Below are 22,676 nucleotides of genomic sequence, written 5' to 3' on the forward strand. Positions count from 1 at the left end.
TTCAGTAGAGTTGTGAGTCTAGGTACGATAAGCGTCAGGCTGCGGTGTCGAAATTATTTTAAAGAAACTGGAAGTTCCCGATTTGTTAATAGTTTGACAATAGTGAATTAGTTCATTTCAAGCATAGTCCCACAGACGTATATTTAATCGGATGGAAATTGTACTCGTATATATTACTCCCTTGGTATGGCGAGACATTCACAAAAATCGTTAAATTAAAGCAGATAAACTGCCTTCTAAAATTTTCCTCTTATGAGAAATCTTACAACCATTCTATAATATTTTCTGGATTAGATCTCTAGTCGTAATACATATGAACCAAATATAGTCAAAATAGGGTATGACATGTTGAAGTTGTTAATGTGCACACGCATGCACGCACACACACAGCCGCCTAGACGTGTTTACTTTCTCAATCCTTTACTCTCATGTACTGAATATAAGGAATTTCCTTCCAAATGATATTCAAGTTCTTATCTTCTGAAACGTAGGCGCTAAATTAAATAAAGAATACGAACAGTTCCTTGTAGCCTAAGTCACGAATTCTGAATTAAAATAATTTGATTACTAATTTTGCTCACTGTTGTCGTGACTATAAATTACGAGCACAAAACTATTATGTCTAAATATTTAAAAATTAATGGACTGTAGGTCTGATTATATTTTGGTCAACATAGATAAATTTCCAATCGTGGTGTTTTTTACTGCGTTTATACATTAAGTGGCCAGGGCGATTCCAATTTTATATTCCATGTTTAAAAACAAAATAAAATTTCGGAATATGTATTATGACTTTCTTGTGTTAAATTCTATCGTACCTGGTTTATATATTTCGACCTGTTATTGGTCTTCTTCAGAACTGATCGTTTCTGGTCTTGGCGCCTCTTGTTTTGTTTCCTGTGGAGGTGTGTTTGTGTAGTGTAATGTGGAGTCAGAGTGTGTGGGTTCTGAAATTGAGTTGTGTGTTGAGAATTTCATTAGGGTGTGTTTTTGTGTGTCTGTGTATTTAATATTGTTCGTGGTTAAAGTGTATGTGGTGTGATGTTTTTATGGCTTTTATCCGCTCTGACCTGTATTTGTGTATTAAATGACTCATATTGTCTTGATTATACATCTTGATTACACAACTTTTAACAGTGTATCACTTCGGAATATGTATTATATGACTTTATATATTCCGAAGTGATACACTGTCAAAAGTTGTGTAATCAAGATGTATAAAAATAAAATTATTTGCATCTGTTTTCTGTTTCTGAACAAAGGAGTGCACTAAAGTATCTCATATCAAGTAGGATTAGTTTTAATATCTGCTCCGAAAGGCCAGACGTTTTGGAGAAAGTATTTTTTTCATAAACTGGCTCTTCAAATGGCTACATTGATAATTATTTTAAATGCAGTTCTTTACTTCATCTGGATGAGGGGAGTTAAAAATGAAATGGTTCGCAATTTCCAGGAAACCATATTTTCCTCACAGTTATATATTAGACTAGTAAGACCATAATTTGTATTTATTAATTCAGTTAATGCTATTGTTAATTTTAAATTTAATAACGCATCCATCTCAGTGTTGTCATTGACCAAAAATAAAATGTACCAGATCTCACAGAAAATTGTAACAAACTGAAATTTTATTGTTTTATTGACCAAAAGTAAAATGAACCAGAAATTACAGAAAATTACCGAACTGTACCTTTATTATTTACTTAATGTACCAAATTTACCAATCTCTTGCACTGGCCTAACAAATTACAAATTCTGACAAAAGGCATTAATACATGACAGGAAGCTAACATTTATTGTTGTTCCTTTACTATATTTACAGCAATACGACTTATATATTTTTAAATATACCTAATGTTGTCTCATGGTGACTTCAATTAATTATATCATTGCGTCAACAATAGAAATCTATTTTCAGGATACCGAGAAATGAGAGCATTAAAAGAAATGAAAAAGTTAATTTTAAAAACAATTAATTTATATTTTTAATTACAGTGGCGCACCCACGGGGGGCTAAGAAAGCTCAAGCTTCCTCCCCCCGCCAAAAAATAGGGGAAAAGAAGAGAGAAAGAAAAAAGCTTTTTAATGTCTTCACGCATCTGTATCTATTATTGTGGAAAGTGTGTGATTTTGAAAGCTTTGTTTTTGGACAGGTCTGTATGTGAATGGACTTTTCAGAACATCCTTTTTTTTAAACTCTCGAACTTTCGATGACGTTCGAAGCTTTGTTTTGTAACTTTTATTCGGAGCTTGTTTGGTAGCTCCAACCATTGCAACCGTCCACATTTCACGTAAGGATACAGCTATACAGTCTCAATGTTGCTCTGTGGCACTGATTAGAAATAGTCACTCCCCAAACCATATTTTATGGGTGCATCCAATTATTAGATTTAATTTCAAGTCTGCACAATATCAGTGTTGATCATTGACAATAATCATGCTATTGCTACAAGTAGCTGTTGGTAGCTCATAAAACATTAGTAACATTTCAAGCTTTCACATGATAAAAACGTACAGGTTATACCAAAAAAATCAACTTATATTCCAGCGTACAGACCATTTAAATTTGTACCAAATCGGTACAACTATACCAAAAGTGGCAGCACTGATCCACTTATGTATTCTGCGACTCCGGGTTGTTCTCACACCAGAACTCGATTGTCGGTACATAGTCTTGTCATGCTCTGAGAAGTCTCGGAGTTGGTCTTGCTTCATGTTGACCACATTTAATTTACGGTGTTGGTGTACAATTTCCATCGCAGTGGAATCACAAATGGCTAGCGTCCGTGTTCTTGAAGGCAGATGATTGTTATTACTGTAATATGCACTTGGATCAATAAGGTATTGTGTATCCTCGATTATTTGATTAATCGTCACTAGATTAAACTTGCGATACTAATGAACCTCAGGGTATAGTAATATACACAAAGCGCTTGCGCGTGATGCCATCGAGAGACTGACGCCCATACGCTATGAGAACCGTCTCTAGCATAGAATTATGTCTAGAGATTGGGTTGTATGTTGCACCAAATTGTCAGTTACATGGATATGTTCAGTTAATATACAAATTTTTACTTATTTATTTCAGATAATACGTTACTTTGTTGTATTATTTTGATCGATGGCTATGTTGGCAGTTATACATAGTATGTAAACGGTAGCAAAAGATTGAGATGCATGAATACAAAAGTGGTTAGCTTAAGCCGCGTTCAGACTTGCAACCGAAAACGCAACCGCGCTGAGTTCCTATCTGGACGGTACTTTTAACTTCGGACGTTAACCTGAGCCCGCAACCTGAGCGTTACGAAGCGTGGCGCGCTGCGTTCCATCGCTTGTCGGGTTTTCTGCGTAACATCAAAGGATCCAGCACGCTCAAGTTGCAATGAGTGTGGACATGCATAGAACCTGGACGCATAACACCCATTCGTGCCGCGTGTGTGGCTACAGTGCTAGTGCACTAGTCTTCTATTCAGACAGTCCAGGTTCGATCCCCGATTAGGTCTGTGTGGAATTTGTGATGGAAGAGGCATACGTTGCAGAGAGGGTTTTCTTAGGATACTCCCGTTTCCCTCTTTCATTTCATCAATTCACTTCCCTTTCATTTCATCTCTCGAAACAACTGGTTAAGATGGACCGCACAGCAGCGCCGACTATGCTCGCCACTAGTACCGAAATAAGTGAAACAAAAAACACTCGAAATTTCGCTAGTAAAATTCGCTACTGTATTCTTTAAGCATTGTTTAAAGTGCTAGATTTACGGAGAATAACGATCTTTTGAATGCACTAAAAGAAAATACAGGTTTAATAAGATATTATATCAGGTTATTACAGCAAAATAAAGAGAAATATGATGTGATTCAGGGAATAGAATTGAAATCGACGAAATCAAATTTCGGGGCAATCTTCTTCAAAGCGCTAACTACGTAGTTATTACCGCGTTGGCGTTGTAATTTTGGTTCAGAGAAAAAGCTATTCTTTTACGAAAGAACTCTCAGCGGGCATAAAATTATTTACTGCTTTGATAACATTGTTTATCAATTTTACGAACAAAGTATCATAAGGGCCATGGACGACTAGAAATATAACTAGCGAAGCGATAAAGACATTCGATCGTGTTAAAACAAAAGAAAATGCGACCGAGGTTTTAGTTCGTATGCAATATGTCTCCTGTCACATTATCTATTCCCTCATATAACCCACTTTAACTTTGATTCCTCCACCTTATGTCACTTAGTTATCCCCTCATCTAAACCGTGTAACCCTTTAACTCGCAATATTTACGGGAAAAAATGGTGCGTTGCAAAATGATACAACCACTATACCTATGGGAAGTACGGGTTTCTGATGTTGATGTAGGTTGTAAGCCGTAAGGGCTTCGGGCTCCGGGTTCTATTCGGGCTTCTCAGTAGATGATGAGACCTTACCTGCAGGGCCAAGGAAGGATAGCCCGCGTGTTGGCGTCGGATTCTCAATCAATCAATCAATCAATCGATCGATCATTTAACACCCATCCGTCTGTCTGTGTGGGCAGTGAACATGAAATGGACTGAGCAAAACACGTTGCACTTTATGGAATTATACATAGGTAAAGAAATTTTGTGGAATGCAAAACATCCTAAGGATGTTTAATTTTTAAGGAACGATGCTTGGGAGGAGCTGACGGACGTGTTGTGTACAGCAGCCGAGGAATGCCGAAAAAAATGTGATCTTCTTGTGTTCTTTGCTCAGAAGGGAGAAAGGAAAAGTAAAGTATGAGAACACCGGTTTCCAAAAATTTCACCGTCATTGCTAGGCCCTTTTGGACCGAGGTAGCCTCTCTGGTTGTGGTACCCGTATCCTTCTTTCCACCCTTAGACCTTACCAAATTAATTAAATATTCAAAGTCTGTAGGTGACATTCTGTTATAGTTTGTACAATGTCCGCTGACGGCTTGAAACTTCATGCCAGCCAGTAAATTTGAACCACTGCACTATTTATAGTCTATTTCTACGCGTATGACTGTGTTTACCGCCATCGCCTCTGTTTCCGTTTCTTTTTGCACGCATAATGCAAATAAATATAGGCTACTGCAGCTACGTACGTACATGATTGAAAATAGCAATACCTGAACTAGTGGAACATTGGTAGGTTACGTGTTACGGACTCCGGCGCGGATTGGAAAAGTTTACCACGCAATCTTGCCCCGTTTAGCCTTGGCTCGCGATGTGGTTGCGGTACGGAGTTCGGCGCGCATATCTATTAGGAAGGCGATAGACGATTACAATTGATATTGTCGATAGGTGAAGACAGTGGATAATGGAGAGTGATAACGAAGGGAGTACGTGTGGTCGATATTGACGATGATGTCAGTTTTCACAAATGCTTGATCCAGCATTTGTTCAATAATATAGGCCCACTGGAAATATGTCACCATGCGAGTCATCTTCTCTACTTCAAAGCCCTTTGTTAAGTAAGTGTTTGCAGATAATAGGATGGGTTTTACCTGTACGCCTCCCACTCCGATGACGTAGAGTAGTTGCGCCATGAAAAGTGCGGCCAACAGGTTCATGAGGGTCGTACCCGACAGGTTTCGCAGATCCGAGAACAGACTGTAACAAAAGACACACTGTGGAAGTTTATCGTGCTTTGAAAGCAAGGACGCTTCTATAGTTATGCATTATAATTTTATGTAGATTGATTTCAGACGATGGTTATGGTTAGTGCATTAATGCACAAATGCACTACATTTTACAAGAACTTAAATAATGCTCATAGTATGTTATAACTGATATCATCTATAAGATGCTCTGCTAATGTAAGTTATAATTAAAATAAAATATGAAGTTATTTTTTACAAATTGATTTCAAACGCTTTAGGAAAAAATATATTACTTATCGGCAGGACTTTATGATTCGGACACACAATTTCTGGTTCTGCTTCAGCTCCGCTTCTCTCATAAAATTTCGATATACATTCTTAATAACAAGAAGTATGATCAAATTAATCCTGTATGTCCGGCCTCACGTGATCTACTGTCCTTGAAGTATGATCATCAGTCTTACGAAGTTCGTATCAAGACATTGTTTTCAGATTGAGTGCAGTCAGGCATATAGATCTATTGCACTAGCATACTATATTGTTCATATAAACAACTCACAGTATATCCGCAACTATAGGTGATGACTTTAGTCGTTATATTACAGTAATATGCTCAGTAGAGAAGCAGTTTCGTTACGTGCTAACGTTCACTGTGGAGTTGTGCAGTTTAATGAGCCGTTTTCAACATGATAGAAGTTAAATCTTCCATTCACAAGAAGTTGAATGCAGTTTTGTGAAATGCACAAAGAGAATTCGAGAGCAACTTTTTTTTAAAAGAAATTGAAAACTCTTGTACTAATTAATATTCATGAATTACATAATATGAGTGTCTGAAGTTTAAAAATATAAATTTTTAGCGCTCTGTTATTTGTACTTGTTATGCCTATGCAAGTTTAATGACAGATATTGTGTAATTCTTCTTTGTAGTATGTACGAGTATAATTCAACTGAAGAATGTGTATGGGATCGATATTGTAAAATGAGGTGGTAACCTTTAGCTGTATGAACTGTTAGAAGCACAATAAAAAGTAGAAAAATTGACTCTCTGAGATTGGCGCAACATTCTCCCCGACAGAAATATCACGATGTTAATATGATTTCTCTGTAAAGACGGGAGTCACATATTGTCGCGATAGATGCTGGGTAGCAGTTCCGTCAGCCATGACGATATTAAATAGAAATGAAAGCGCTTTTCCATATTCGTTTCTGATCAGAACTATTTCAGTATCACTTTCTTGTAGCCTGAACACTGGAGTGCTAACGAAAAGTAAAAGTATAGCAGAGAATTCAAGATTTACTACAATACAATTATTTTGAAATTCTATAGTTACCAAATAGTTTATTTTTTCTACAATATTTTCCCTATTACCCAATATTAACACAATTCTTTCGTTAATGTTTAATTGTATAAGTCTATTATTGAGGTTTTTGCTTAAGAATCAATAATTGTGAATTTTAAGGTTAGCTGTTATGATTTGTGCGATTAAAATAAATAGAATAATGTAGGCGTAATTGCTCGATTAGCATAAATTAATAATAATTGTAGTTCATTCGTATAGGGTTATTATCAAATAACTAAATAGAGTTTGAATTAATATATACTATAGTTTGTAAAGAAATTAAGCGATTAAGATGAACATAGCGCCTATGGAATATGTGAAGAACAGGATTTAGTTATTCCATGCAGAAACAATTGCTTTGATTATTATCATATAAAAGTTAAACTTTGAAAAATAAGCAAACGTTTATTAGCCATATTGGCTTGTTTATTACATACGTTTTCCAAATTAAAAAATATAGTTTTAAATCTTCAAACAAGGATTGGTTTTGTGAAATGTTGTTATGAACATGGTAAATGCTTCACTGATGGTTTAAGAATGGTTTTGGATAAAAATGTACAGCCCTTTACCATGCTTCATTCATTCATTCATTCATTCATTCTGCCCAAGGGCAGGTCTTGCTTTCTCCTATCTTTCATTTTTTCTGCCTTCCCCTTTGTCTCCGGATATGTTCCATATAAATGTCGTCTATGATCTGATCTTCTTCTGCTCCGAACTCTTCTCCCATTCACCATTCCTTCTACTGCATCCTTCAGTAGGCAGTTTCTTATCAGTCAGTGAGCCAACCAATTCCTTTCCCTCTTGCTGATCAGTTTCAGCATCATTCTTTCTTCACCCACTCTTTCCAACACAATTTCATTTCTTATTCTCTCTGTCCACTCCACACGTTCCAGTCTTCTCCATATCCACATTTGAAACGCTTTTATTCGCGACTCTTAGCGTAGTCGAAATATCCATGCTTCTGCCCTATTAAATGCTATATTCCTTATCCTACATTAATTAGCCTAAGAAATTTGAAGAAACTAGTTCAATTCATCACAAAATGAAATCGGGAAGACCAAGAATTAGTGATGTAAAAGTTGGAGAGTTTCTCATGAAAGAGAACCTATTAGAAAAAAAATCTATCGGTAGTGCTTATATATTAAGCAGACTCTTGCAGATACCATACAGCAGTGGTTCTCAAAGTGGGATCCGTGAAACTCATTCTAGAGGTCCTCAAATATTCTGGATATATATTTTCTCCTTTTAGAAGGAATTTAATTTTTTTTTGTGGCAATAATGTTAGAAGCGCATTGGCCTTTGTTATTGTTGGTACAACTAATAGATTCGTTAAATTTTTGTCGGAAGTGTTATTAAAGTTATTAAACAGTGTAACACTGTAAGTTTAAGCACAATAACTACAAACATTTCAAGTTTAATCTGTAATGGATCTTTGGCTTAAACACAATTATCACAATTTGGATGAAGATGAACTCACTGATTCTTTTTCGGTTCCTAATTCTAACAATATGGTCTATATGGGTTCAAATTCCCTTTATCAACTTAGAGACTCGTAATTTCACAGAAAAAAAGGAAGATCAGTTTATTGAGTTATAGTGTGACACTACTTGGAAAAACGTTTGAGTGTCAGTTTTTTATTTTTAGCTGAAAGTTCATGCGGAATATAGAGAGCTCTCAGAACGAGTATTGAAGCATTTAATGCAGTTTTCACGAATTTCTTTTGTGAGAAGGCATTTTCTGCTCTTTACTGTTTCAAAACTGATATAAAACCGAGTAAATATGGGGGCAGACATGAGATTAAAAGTAACTAACATTGAACCTAAATAATTTTAAATACATTTAAGCACGAAAAAGAAACAGTTCCATAATTCTCACTGATGTAGAGATGTAAGAAAATATTTTGCACAGTTTTTCTGATGAATTTCATTTCGGTCGCTCTAATTCTTGATTTATCAGATTATTATTGTTGTTACTATGGCCATTATTATAATTACTATTATACTCAGAACTATTATAACTATTATAATATTATTATTATTATTATTATTATTATTATTATTATACTTAAATGTAAAATACAGTTCTTGATGTAATGGAAAGAAAAGACTAAAGGCCCATTCACAATGAAAATTAAACATAAACATAACGTAAGCATAAAACCTTGTGTCCATGTTATTTAATGAAAGCATTCACAATGAATTACATAACCATAAACTTAATCTTAATCATAAGACGTTAACATGAAAGTTTGCAAACTCCAAACTTTCATGCTTATGTTTATGCGATTTGCAAACAGTACACAAGCGGAAAGCGTGTTTTCACTTTTTGTTTAACATCTCATGGGCTTTGCCTACAGGCAATATTTTGATCTATTGGCCGTGATGATAGCTAGGCGCGTAACATGGAATCATATGACGAAAAGTTGATTATTTTACATATCCGTTTCTTTGATTTCAAGTATTGAAAGCCATATACTGATGCCATTGTAGTTATTAGAAACATAAATTGAATAGCTACATCGTCAGTCATTGTGCAATTCTCCATTTTTATGTAATAGATTCTGTAGTTTTGTTGATTCGGTATGTTTGTTTCCACACACGTGTTATGTTTACGTTATGTTTAATTTTCATTGTGAATGGGCCTTGGCTACATAATTTTGTGGCATATCTTTATGTGCTTATGTTAATGTTTACGTTATGTTTAATTTTCGTTGTGAATGAGCCTTAAATGGTACTGACACATTAAAAGAATGTAAAATCGGAGAATAAAAAAAAATAATATTGAAAAATACAAATGTAAAGAAGATAGGGAGGAAATATGAATTACCTCTGTCTGTTCTGTGAGATGCTGTTAACAGAGAAATGTGGAAAGAAAGTTTGTTTTGAGTGATGAATAGCAATGCATTGTATTAGTACCGTAATAATTTTTATTGCGTCTGAGATTATGAAAGAACATCTTAAATGTAATAATATTCATTGAAGAAGCAATTGTGTTGAGTTCAGCTCAGAGAATGGAAAACTATGCTAATTCTAAGTCAACATATTAGGAGCTTGAAGAGAATAGCGACACGCCACTGCCACGGCGACGGGATGTTTTTAATATGAGCGCTCCGCATTTGTTCGATTCGATAAGCCGCTTTGAGGGAAATGACACCGAATTTGCAATTCTCTTTGTCTGGCACCGCTCTGCGCACCTCCGAATGCTATTTTACATTTATCTTGGTTCAATGTAAATCTCTCGAGCCCTGCGCCAACAGGACCGATCGTGCAGCACGCACGTTTGCACTAGATGAGAAAATAGCATCTAGCGGTGCAACGAGATTCCGCTGTCTTTTGTCTCCTAATTTGAGGGAGTGACTTAATATATACATTAGAAGAACTTTTTTATCGGTTTTTTGTATAAAGAAAAGTACGTGGTATAATTTTTTTTCCTCTTTGCGAGAAAGAATAAATTTCTTTCATAACGATTGTAGCTACTGTATGCTGAATCATGGTAAACACTGCATACTTGCACTGTTCCTCTTTAACGACCGTACCAATATTACGTATAAATGTTTTTCATATATCCCAATTTTTTTATGAAATGTTTATACTTTTTATGTATGGCATTTGAAGTGTCTGTATAACGGTAATACCTATATGCATGTTGCAGAGGTTCTTGTTAGAAAAATAATTTACAAATTTAATTGAAACATCTCTACTAGATGCGTTTGAAAAGTTCGTGGCCTGACACATGGATGACATTTAAACGTGTCAACAATGCCGCCATTGTTAGCGGCCATTTTACATTAGTTTAACACGAAAAATCATAATTTTCTGTTTACTACATTTCGTACTTTAGTTTCGAATTTAGTGCGCCGAACAGATTGACAAAAATGGAAAATTCCGAGCTTCGTGCTGTATTTAATTATTTCGTAAAAATGGGAATGAGTCCAACAGAAATTAAAGCAGTCATGAATGCTACACAGAGGAAATCCGCTGCAGCGTTTTCGACTGTGAAAAATTGGGCGGCACTGTTTAAACATGATGAAGAGAGAATGGAAAGAGACCTTCCCAGTGGACGTCCTGTAACAACAACACGTGAAGTCACGGTATGGTGTTGAATGACAGTCGACTGAAAGTGAGGGAAATTAGCGAGGTTATGAGTATCTCAACTGAACGAGTGCGCTACATCTTGGTCAGTGTCTTGGGCATATCCAAGGTCTCCGCAAGGTGTGTTCCGCGTTTATTAACATCGCAACAAAAGTACGTCTGATGTTAAATTTCGAAGGATTGTCTGGCTAGATTTGAGTAAAATACGTCCGATTTTTTTGAGGCGGTTTGTGGCTACTGATGACATCTGGATCCACTATTACAGGGATGTCAAAGCGCCTGTATTACGTGCTCATACTGCAAGTAATACAAATCCAACAAGGTTCATTTTTTTATCAAGATAAAGTATAGTGATCGTTATCAAGGAAATGTTGTGCGGGTTCTTGAGAGCACGCAGTGCAGGCGCTTTGACATCCTTGCTCTACTACATACCAGAGATCAAACCGCAGTCAAACAATGGAAGCATAGTGATTTTCCACCTCCAAAGAAAGCAAAGCTGTCCAATCGGCTAGGAAAGTCATGGCGTCTGTGTTCTGAGATTCTAAGGAGATAATCATGATTGACTATCTAGCAAAGGGAAGAACAATAACCGGGGAATATTATTGTAATCTCTTGCAGCAAGTGAAAAGGATAATTCGCGAGAAAGAGCCCGGTATGGCCAAGAAGAAGGTGTTGCTTCATCACGACAATGTACCTGCTCACACGTCTGCAGTCGCGGTTGCTAACTATACGAACTATGGTTGGAATTGTAACTGCATCCCACCCCCCCCCGTACTCACCAGATCTCGCACCCCCATACTTCTTTATTTTCTCAAAACTCAAAAGCCACTTGACTGTGAAGAAATGATCGTAAAATGAAGAGGTTATCGCAGCAGCAGAATGCTTTTTTGCAGATCCCTATGAATCTGTGTAGGAGGAGGGTATAGCAGCATTGCAGCAACGTTGAACCAAGTGTGTGAATCTTAGGGAAGATTACGTTTAGAGATAAAGATTATTTCAGAATAATCCCTGTTTAATTTTCATCTCAGGCTATGAACTTTTCAAACAATCCTCGTTTTTTGTTCATAAATATTTTAACAACGGAATTAATAAGCCTTTGATATTCGTATATTCAGATGATGTTGACCCTCTGTACGTACTAAATCGAACAATAGCTGCACGCAAATAAAGGTATAATGCCGCCCTATGTGTATATGTACCAGAGAGCTGCAGATTGGGGTTTAGAATCGGTTTAGATTCGACCTGTCTGAGATACAACCGGCTAGTTTGAGCATCCGGCCGAATATTCGATTTTCAACCGATTACGCCTGATGTATTGCAGACTATACAGAACATTAGGCGCACTTCATCATACACAAACTGACATTTTTCGAGTACACAACCGGAGTAACAATTGAAGAAAATTTACTTTGTCTTATTTAAAAAAAAGTGTTTGCTAGTATACTCCTACAGTTGACTCGACACTATAACACATTATATATTTTCTTTATTATTTTGAACTTGCAGTACCTTCATAAGTATCGTTTATATTTTGAACTTCTAGGGCCGTATTCATAGACATTTTTAGCGCGGGTTTCCGGTGGATGATCAGCGTTTTCGTATTCATAAACCAGTGTTAGCGATAGGATATGATTTGAATTCTGTACAAGTAACTAGTGGATAGCCGGGGCTAGCGTAGTACGCTCGTAGCGCATGCTGCGAAATGTCTATGAATAGCACCTCTAAGAGTCTTACTAATAAAAGTTGCTTATAGATTTGTTAAACAATTGTATAGTTTTACACAGAACAATACGTGCATAAGCCATGTATATTTTTCTTACCATCTCACACAGAAAGAAATGGAAAGGGGAAGAAAATACTATCTCCACATTGGGTCAATGCAGAAAAATTAAGTACCATATAGAGTAATTTAATACGTCATTGTGTATATTAATAAACGTCTTTCATAATAGGTAAGCATTATATTAATAAGCCATTAGAATACTCAGCTAATATTTTACAATACCATGAACGTATGTTTTGATCATAAGTAGGACGAGATATATGCGGTACTTATTCTGGATATAAGCACAAAAAGGAGATATTGTAAATTATTGTTTAGTCAACTGTTCGAAGACAGGTCTCAACCTCACAAGTGATACCAAGAGGGGACCACTTAAGATAAGGCAACTAGGTTAGGAGATAATAAGGTGGCCAATTCTTTTTACCCTCCATTGTATACATCGCCGACTAGCTAAATGTTACACTAGTCAAACTTTAGTTATAGATGTCTAAATAATGATTACTGAAAGGGACAAGTTTTCTCTCATTAATTTATTGGAAATAGAAAGTTTGTTTCCTTTATATGAAAACATCACCATTTAACCACTATAATATTCAACTCCTAAATTTACAGTTATAAGTCTTAGATTTACACTCGCGCCAGAGCCCTGCTTTCTTATATTTATGAAAACTTGACACCATTTTATGACTTCTTTGGTGTAGCTTTTTCTAGAGAATTATTAACAATTTTGATTCAAAGTATCTATGATCAATATTTGTAATTATTCAATTTAGAGGCAAGTGCATTTAGTAACGAAAGTCAAGCGTGCTTTAATCCATTCTCTACCCCAACAGGACAGTGAAGGATATATTTAAAAAAAGGCATGGCTGATTTATTTTCCAGAATTCGGACACAGAATATATAATATAGTAAACGTATTCTCAGATCTAGGCCTACTTAAAATTTAGTCAATACTTCACATTTTCTTCCCCATATGCGACGACTTCGACATGATATTAAAATTTGAAGTTCAGAATTTACAGATCCACTTGCTTCAAATCTTCTTTTTCTATATAAGCAACAATTCGTATAATATTGCTTGGAGAATCTACATTTTCCTTTAAAATTCTCATAGTTAAATTTAAATAGATAAAGACGAGTTTTGTACTACTTTATTTTTCTATTGCCACAATCATTTATACCAGCAATGTCTTCAATGTCCTCTGTACTTATTAAATAATCGTTTAAATCTACCATTTCGATTGTGTAACTTTCTTTACAGGAGATATTTAGCTCAGTTTTCGAACAAAGTCAGGAAACAAACGATCAGCTGTTTACGAAGTCGGCCTCTTGTCCTTCTGTGCAAGGCTTATAGAGTAATAGGTTGTGTAACGATTATCATGTGTAATTGTACACCTCTTGTAATATGTAGAATAGCTTATACACTGTTCATTAGTTATGTTTTAGGTTCCAACGGTGTACAAGTCCTGTGTAACCTTTATACCAGGGTTGCAGAACTGGTGAAGAGAGGGGTGGAAGCATGGGGAAAGAGTTTGTTCCCCCGTCGACAAGGTCGGAGACTTCAGTTACGTTTCTGTGATGTCCTACAATGACGCGAGGATTGAAGAGAAGGGATGAGTTACGTATTCCGGCTTATGACGTGTGTTACAATTGTAGCACAGTTTTGCATCCCTGCTTTATACTGTACATAGTTTATTAGTAAAATGAAAATGTATACCTAAAAAGAAGTTGTTAATCATATACTGTATAATGATTTTTAACTACTATAAGTACACATGCATTATTATTTCATTAAGAAGTCATTTCTAAGGAGATAGAATGTCACTTTTAAGAAAGAATATAATTTTTAACAAAAAATGTACTTTCAGGTTCCTGATGGATGTAGGTTTACGCTGCATATTGTTCTTGAAGTTAGGTAATTGTAATATCTGGATGGCTCAATGACGTGATTTGCCTTTTATATCCAAAAGCCGCAATCGTCCTCCCACAAAGAGAGTGAAGCAAATCGAGCCTTAGGTAAACCGAATAATAAGGCAGTCCGCGTGGTGGAACAGTTTTGCATACTGTCTACACTGCTAGGCGCTCAGTATCGTTGTATAATTTAAATTATTCACAACCGGTTTTGCAGGACTCTAATATGCACGTGTCCAGTCAGAGCTGTCTGAAATGGGCAAGGATAAGCAGCTGAGTTCCGCTGTTAACGAGATAATTTTTAACTTAGCTGTTTTTTAAGGTTATTCTTAGTGAAAAGTATATCAGTTAATGGACAAAGCGCACTCTACAGTTCAGCATAGACCTACAGTGAATAAACTTAAATGTGAGGGATCAACAAGAACTCTGCTAAAAATAAAATATACAGGAAAGAAGCTTAATGCCAGAGGCGAACATATCGTTGTGAAAAAAAGAAACAATCTAATCCTAGGATAAGAGTGATTTAAATTACGTCCATTAGTAGAAAGCAATATGAATGAATATAATGCCAGTGGTCATTAATGGCTGTGTTAGGTTTTATCATACGTTGTACAGAAAATGGAGTTCTCTCTTGCTTTTAGTTCAAAGATTGAACCCATTTTCAATTTCTGGATATAAAATTAGGTTTCTATTAATTCGTCTGCTTGACATGTTACAATAACACTTTTCAATGAACTGGTTGGTATTTCACTTCACTGTCTGTTGGGATATGCCTAGGATAGCTTCTGGTACGACAAATGGAGTGCTGCCTCTTTTCCTGCAGTGCATTGTCTGCCTCGTTTCCGTCAATAAAATTGTCGAATGTGCCAGATCCTACTTGGTGAATTGAGAGAGAACGAAATAAATATTGAACAATTTATAGTGAACTCTGTTGCGTATTTTCAAACTTTTTGTATTACATCATTGCTCTCTACATCAGCGTTGTTTTCAACCTTTTTCAACATATGGCACACGCAAATTAAAATCCCGCGATCTAAACTAATGGTTGCCAACCAGGAGAAAATTTGAGGGTTTTTAGGAGAAATGTGTTTACTGAATGTCGACTTTTTCCATGTTCGCTGAATGTTCTCTTTTGTGGCCTCACTTGTTTTTTTTCAGTTTTTGCTGCGATAACCTTTACTATTTTAATTTTCTCGCGGCATACCAGCGGGTCATTCGCGGCATACCGGTTGAAAATGCCTGCTATACATTATGATGGTTGTGTAATTAACAGTTAACTAAATAATATGTAACATTTCAGAGAAAACATTAGCAGCCCCTATATATATATATATATATATATATATATATATATATATATATATATAACTTGCAATTTCAGCACTGTGACAGACTTAATACCTCATTAAAGTTATAGTTATTTTTAAATAAACGTTAACATTCTTTCTTTATATTCCGATGTCAAAATTTCAGCGACTAATGTTTAAAAACCCCTTCTACATATAGCATTTAAATCTGAATTTTGGTTAAGGTATATCTTCTGATGTTTTATATTTACACAGAGGCCAGCTTCATGTTTCCATAGAGACTTATGATTTATAAATGTGTGTCATATTTGAATTTTAAAGCATTATAGGGCTATGCATTGATTTATTTGTACGATGCCTCAAATGTAGAATAACTTTATCGCAGAACTTGAAAAGATTTAATAAAATATTTTAATTGACAATATAACTACTACGTAGGGTAAAGTTGTCTCATTCCGTGATATCCTTAATCCCGTGATACTTTTTAAAAATTGAATGTCAGTCAAAGCATTACCTTTTGACCATAGCGCCAGATCTTTCACGAAAGAGTGCATTTTTCACTTACTTTTGAAACATCTGTTAACTTCCTAGCAAAATATCCAATCCCGTGACATTCAGTGGAAAAAACGTATCTCGGAATTAGGCAACTTTACCCTATATTAAAAAAATCGGGATTCGCAGGCTAGTTTGAGAACTTTGGAGAATAACTATAATTGTAGGTCTATTTATATTTTTTCTAATTTTCTTTTAGTGATACTAACTGACCAAATAAAGAGTATTATTTTGTACTTATGCAAGAGAAGATAATTTCTTTTAAATTAATTACTTTTACTAAATCAATAAATGCAAAAATTGCAGTCATAGTGGTCCCTGTGATAGCTGCGCGGTCTAGAGCCTCAGTCTGTTACGTAGGCGGTCCGGGTTCAAGTCCCGGCCAGTTTAGGACATTTAATTGAAAAATTCCATGATGGTACTTGTGGCGTACAAGGTGTCCATGTTCTCATATTTTCCTAGATTAGGCAGCGACATAATTCCGTTCGATATCCATTCCATTATCACTCCATAGCGATCCCCTATCGCCACTGGCTACGCATGGAGGAGGCTGGTCTAGGGACAAATAGGGATTGCCTTCTCGAAACCTGGAACATTAGTGTAGGCAACTGATGTTGAAATGCGCCTACCTGGAACTCAGCGTAATAAGTCATAGACATACAGTAATGAAAAACTTAATATATTTGCAGATCTTAATGAAAAGTAGTTTTTTTAAGCGTCTTGAGCACTTTTCTTCATAGATTTTTTTTTTGCATTTATAACTCTGTACCTTTCTTTCATTTCTCATTCTCTTCTTTCCTTTTCATATATTATAATTACAGACAAACAGCTTAAGAGTGGAGAAGTCTAACAAAACTTTTATTTGAGATTACTGTAACTTAAATGGCAGTTAACATTGATTTTTCTAATTCAGTTATTGCGTTAAACTGTCTAAATTTGACTAAAGGTAAATTCTACATTTCTTCTTCGGAATGCAAACAATGAAATGATTGTTACAACTCATAAGAAGCAAGAATGTAATAAAATAAAATATTAGAAGATTTAAAAGTGTCCAATTACCTGGGATTTTAGTTGCCACATCAAGATGACAACGGTTCCTAAAGGAAGATAACATTCCAAGAATATTAGAGACTCCGCAGTTTAATTTAAAGCACAACTGTGTTGAAAAAAGACTCCTAAGACAATGTATGCTCTTTGGAAATTCAAACACTACCTTATGGCAACGAAAAATCAAAGGCAAAAGCGATGTGGTTCTTCAGAAAAACGGAAGAACATGCGTACTTACTCGCGAAGAAATTACGAAATTATACGAGGACCGCAAATCATACCCACATTCAGTAGAATTAATAAATACAAGCGTAATTTAATGTATCGTATCGGTAATCCTAAGGAAGAAATTACAGCCTATAACAGAAAAAATACTAGGAGAAGAACAGAACGAGTATTGGAAGGGAGAGTACTGTATCGATGCTAGTTTCACAGTGAAACAAATTTTAGAAAAAATAGGAATTTAATTTACCAACTTACCTATTATTTTTAGATTATACTAAAGCCTGTGATAGAGTTATGAGGAAAAAACTATGGGAAATTTTAGAAAGTTATAGATCCACACCTGTGAAGTAACTGTTAGCGCGTCTGGCTGCGAAACCAGGTGGCCCAGGTTCGATTCCCGGTCGGAGAAAGTTGCCTAGTTGATGTTTTTTTCCGAGGTTTTCCCTCAACCCAATATGAGAAAATGCTGGGTAACTTTCGGTGTTGGACCATGGACTCATTTCACCAGCATTATCACATTCATCTCATTCAGACGCTAAATAATCTAAGATGTTGATAAAGCTTCGTAAAAACCTACTAAAATAAAAAAAGAAAGTAATAACATCCACGATAATTTAATAAGTGCCATAAAAGCAATTTATAATGAATACCCGCCATCACAATATAAGAACATCAATAGCTGATGCCTTAAGAGAAGAACAATACCTTGTATATGAAGAGGTACATGGGATTTCACAAGGTGGGTCTTGTAGAAGAATAGACATGATCGTTATTTCACCTGACAAATCATCAACAGGATATATAATTGATCCCCAACAACAACAGAGACTACTGCCAATCAACGACTCGAAGTTCATAATGAGAAATGCGCTACCTATGAACCATTTGTACCATACTTCAAGGAGAAATACCATCTGTCTTCCATTGAAGTTATAGGTTTAATGATTGGTGCTAAGGGAACAATGCTTAGTACCTTTGTTATAATTCTATATAGCAATTTCAGCCCTGAAACGTTCTCTAACCATCTTGAAAAATCACTTTTATTTGAATTAAATCTTTGTTAATCTCATTCTAGTTAATCATTATTATTCAATTTATTTGGTAATCCATGTTTTTGCCTCTTGATTATAATATTTTATATTTGCTATGTCTTGTTCATACATTTCCCTCTCATATTGTACACTTTGTCTTTTGGCAGCCACTAGTTAGTGGAAGTCGAATAAAGATTATTCTTAATAAATATAATACATGATCAAGATCAAAATAACAGATTGACTATTACAAATCAAGGCTTGAAAGAAGGATGTAATCTTTCACCGATACTGATTTTTTATTAGGTAAAGAAAACAACGATTAAAATTGTTGGTGACGAAATAATTGAAAAAGTGTCAGAATTCAATTACTTAGGTTCAAAAATATCAGAGAAATGAATGGAGATATTGAAAATAACATTATAAAATACAACAGATTCAATGGATGTATTAAATGACATTTTAACAAAAGTATGCAAAAAGATGTTAAACTGTGTATACATACAATTATATCGAAACCTGCTCTAAGGTGTTCCAGTGAAACACAGTTCCTACGAACGGCAGACAATAACACATTAGAAGCCGTACAAATGAGATTCTTAAGATCCATGTAAGGAGTTACAGGAAGAGATAAGATGAGAAGTATAGATATAAGGAAACAGCTAGGTGAAGACAATATAATTGAACATATAATAAGATATCAGAAACAGTGGAAAGACCATGTAGCACGAATGAACTCTCAAGGTATCCAAGACAGGCTTTATGTTACAAACCGATTGGTACACGAGATGTGGGGCGACATCGACTTAGATGGAGCGGCCAATTTTAACCTTGGAACAGGTCTTTTAGACCTAAATCTAAACAGGAAGAAGAAGAGTATCGGACAACCGGACGAGAAGGAAAACAAACATCTTTGGAAGCTTTTCAAAAACGGACCACCTCATTTCGTTGAAATAATGATGATATTGCTTTTGATTCCGATTATGATTGTGGAAGAATTCTAGGGTTTGTAATAATTTGTCAAAGGGCGTAAAGTTGTGTAAGTCAATTCATTGACTTCTACTGTAACGGCATTTTATAAATCTAAATTTTGAATATACATTAACGTTATGGAGGTTTATTTAGATTGAGTAAGCATACACATAATTAATCTTGAGTTCCACTTCACTGATATATGTCTGAATTTAATACTGAAAGAATATGAGTTCCATTCTGGACGCAGGTAAGGAATATCTTTCCATAAGATCTGTAAATTACTCGTAGAATATACAGATGTACGAGTAGGATCCAGACAAACCTCAGGGTTACAAGAACCGGAGAATTATGTGATAAACGTGCAAGTATTTATAATGTCAATATTATTTGAACATTTCAGTTCTCTTCCTGAATTGTATTTTCAAGACGTGTGCAAAACACTAATCTTTTCGTGGCAATATTCCGGACACAGTAATGTCAGTACTAAAGCATCTGATTTTTGAAGTGAAGTATTTAGCTGAATATATTTTGGCGAACAGGCCCTACTCCAAACATCCATAGACTATTAGAGCTGTGAAAGGTTTTAATGAGTGGATAGATGGATGAATTGGATGGGTGAATGGATGGATGAATGGATAGATGGATGGATGAAGAGACATACATACTCATATATAACTAATAGAAAAATGAATACTTATGGATATGTAAGTAGATAAGTAAGAAAGATATACATTGATAGATGGATAATCGTGGATAGATAGGTTAGTCATAGTTAAGCGGATACTCATGGATAGATAGAAGCAGATACTCGTAGGCGGGTAGATGTTCGTAGCAGTCGCGTGAGCTTCCTATAAAGGTGCGTACACAGCGAACGAACAGCGAACGAATGACAAACGATTGCATTCGTTGATTGAAATCGGTACGTGTGTACGTCGCAGCAAAGGCAAACCGATCGTTTGATTTGCCTTCGGAAGTGATCCGTCGCTTGTCGGTACATCAAAGGAAATTGGTATTCGTTGTGGACGGGATTTACCACTAGCTTGTAATTCGAAGCAGAACGCAGCGCTTAGTTCAATTTCACTAACAGGATGTCGAAACTGGAGTGGACGGAAGACGCTGTTATATATCTTATTAATGCATGTAGGGAGCAGGGAACTTCATGGAATCCCAAGCACTCTACTTACCACAATAAAGTAAGAAAACATGATGTTTGGGAACCAATTGGAAAGATATTCAGCTGCAAGATAGGCGAGTCAAACACGTGCAAAATTTGAAAATTATTTTTGTTTATTTATTTTCAGTGGATACATGTTTTTTGTTTATTTTAGGGAGCAGAAGTCAAAAAGAAAATTGAAAATTGAATCCCTACTGACATCATTCCGGAGGGAAAGACATAAGTCCACAAAAAGATCTTTAATGGGGAGTGATGAAGTGTACGAGTCAACTTGGTTCGCGTATAAACATATGTCGTTCCTTTTGGACAAATTCACGCCCAGAAAAAAACAGCATGATACGCATTCGACAAACACAGACAAATCTCTCTTTTTAGTATTTTAAGATAATTATTGTCAGTGAGGTATCCGTGTACTGAAACTTTCCCCTGTCTTGCAGTCGTACCTTAATAAAATCGTCCAGTTCCTCAATTATAGCTGTATATACTTCTGGAACAATCCTGGTAATTAACTGTTTCGACACTTTGAATAAATACATTAAACTTGTATACGAATTTCTTGTAGCGAGATATCGAAGTGTTAATGCTAGTCTTTCCTAAATAGGTATTGCTTCTCGGCAGCCTGTGTCTTTCTTGGAAATTTTTGGCCCTATTTTGCACAGTAATACATATTTCGAAGTCTGTTTCTGAAATGCGACAGAAGTTGTGAAACTGCCCCGATTCCATTCGACGTAACTCATGAAGCAAGTCAGTGCCTCTATATTGATTGAGACTTTCGTAGAGTGGTGTCTGCCACCATCGCCTTTTGTTTTTTAACTTTCTTTTTGTTAAACTGCCTATAATAACAACGGCTGCACTTGCTATAATTATATTTTCGTCTGCCTTTATTACGGATAATCAGAGAATGTGAATGTTTTCTGACAATTTGCTGATGATTTGTACGTTGCTCCAAACAACGAACGAACAACGAAGTTTTGCTTCATCATTCGTTCGTTGTTCGTTATCTAAGTGTGTACGCACCTTAAGAAGAATAACTACCACTTCTGTAGAAGGATAATTTAAAATACGTGTTCCAGATTTCCCTGTAGGCCTTCTACTTGTAACACATTCGTTATTCGTTGGCCAGAATTGTTTCATTTTCCTGCGTGCCGTAGTGAAGTCCGAAGTGTGCATACTTTTTTTGCCACTATTCCCAGCAGCTCTATCGCTTAAATTCATGAAAGTGGAACAAGATTCGGTTTGGTTCCTAAATACGCGGATCTTCCACTTACAGAACTCGGTTGGATAAACTTTGCTGCATTGGAAGGCTTTCTAAACTAATCTAACCAAACTTAACTTAAACCTAACCTAATAGGTATGTTTCAAACAAAAGTTTGAATATTTGAGTTGCTTAATAAGGTATGTTCAATAGTGACATCAATGCATTAAAAGTGTGACTGTGAAAAGTTCTTCTGCTCTTTTATAATGAGCTATGCTGAATAGAAATAAGACGAAAGAATAAGTGGTCCGCAAACTTGCTCTACTGCTTGTAATGAGTGAAGAACAAGATGAAAATATCTTCCGGCTGCAGTACAGTGGCAAATGAAAAACGTGACGTTTCCGACGTGTGTAGTTTTATAGTTACGAAATGTTGATTCGCTAAACTTTGGAAAAAAATGGGAAAAG

The 22,676-nt window shown here is 35.6% G+C and overlaps 1 protein-coding gene across 1 annotated transcript in view; it reads right to left on the reverse strand.

Annotated features, from left to right (window-relative positions):
• Positions 1-22,676, reverse strand: part of LOC138705861 (adhesion G protein-coupled receptor L4-like) — a 617,204-nt gene that overhangs the window by 40,173 nt on the left and 554,355 nt on the right. Inside the window, exon 3 of the mRNA XM_069834548.1 lies at positions 5,483-5,588. Coding sequence (XP_069690649.1) covers positions 5,483-5,588 — 106 coding nt within the window. The remainder of the gene's footprint in view (positions 1-5,482; positions 5,589-22,676) is intronic.

This window comes from Periplaneta americana, chromosome 9, assembly GCF_040183065.1.
Source record: "Periplaneta americana isolate PAMFEO1 chromosome 9, P.americana_PAMFEO1_priV1, whole genome shotgun sequence".
NCBI lineage: Eukaryota > Metazoa > Arthropoda > Insecta > Blattodea > Blattidae > Periplaneta > Periplaneta americana.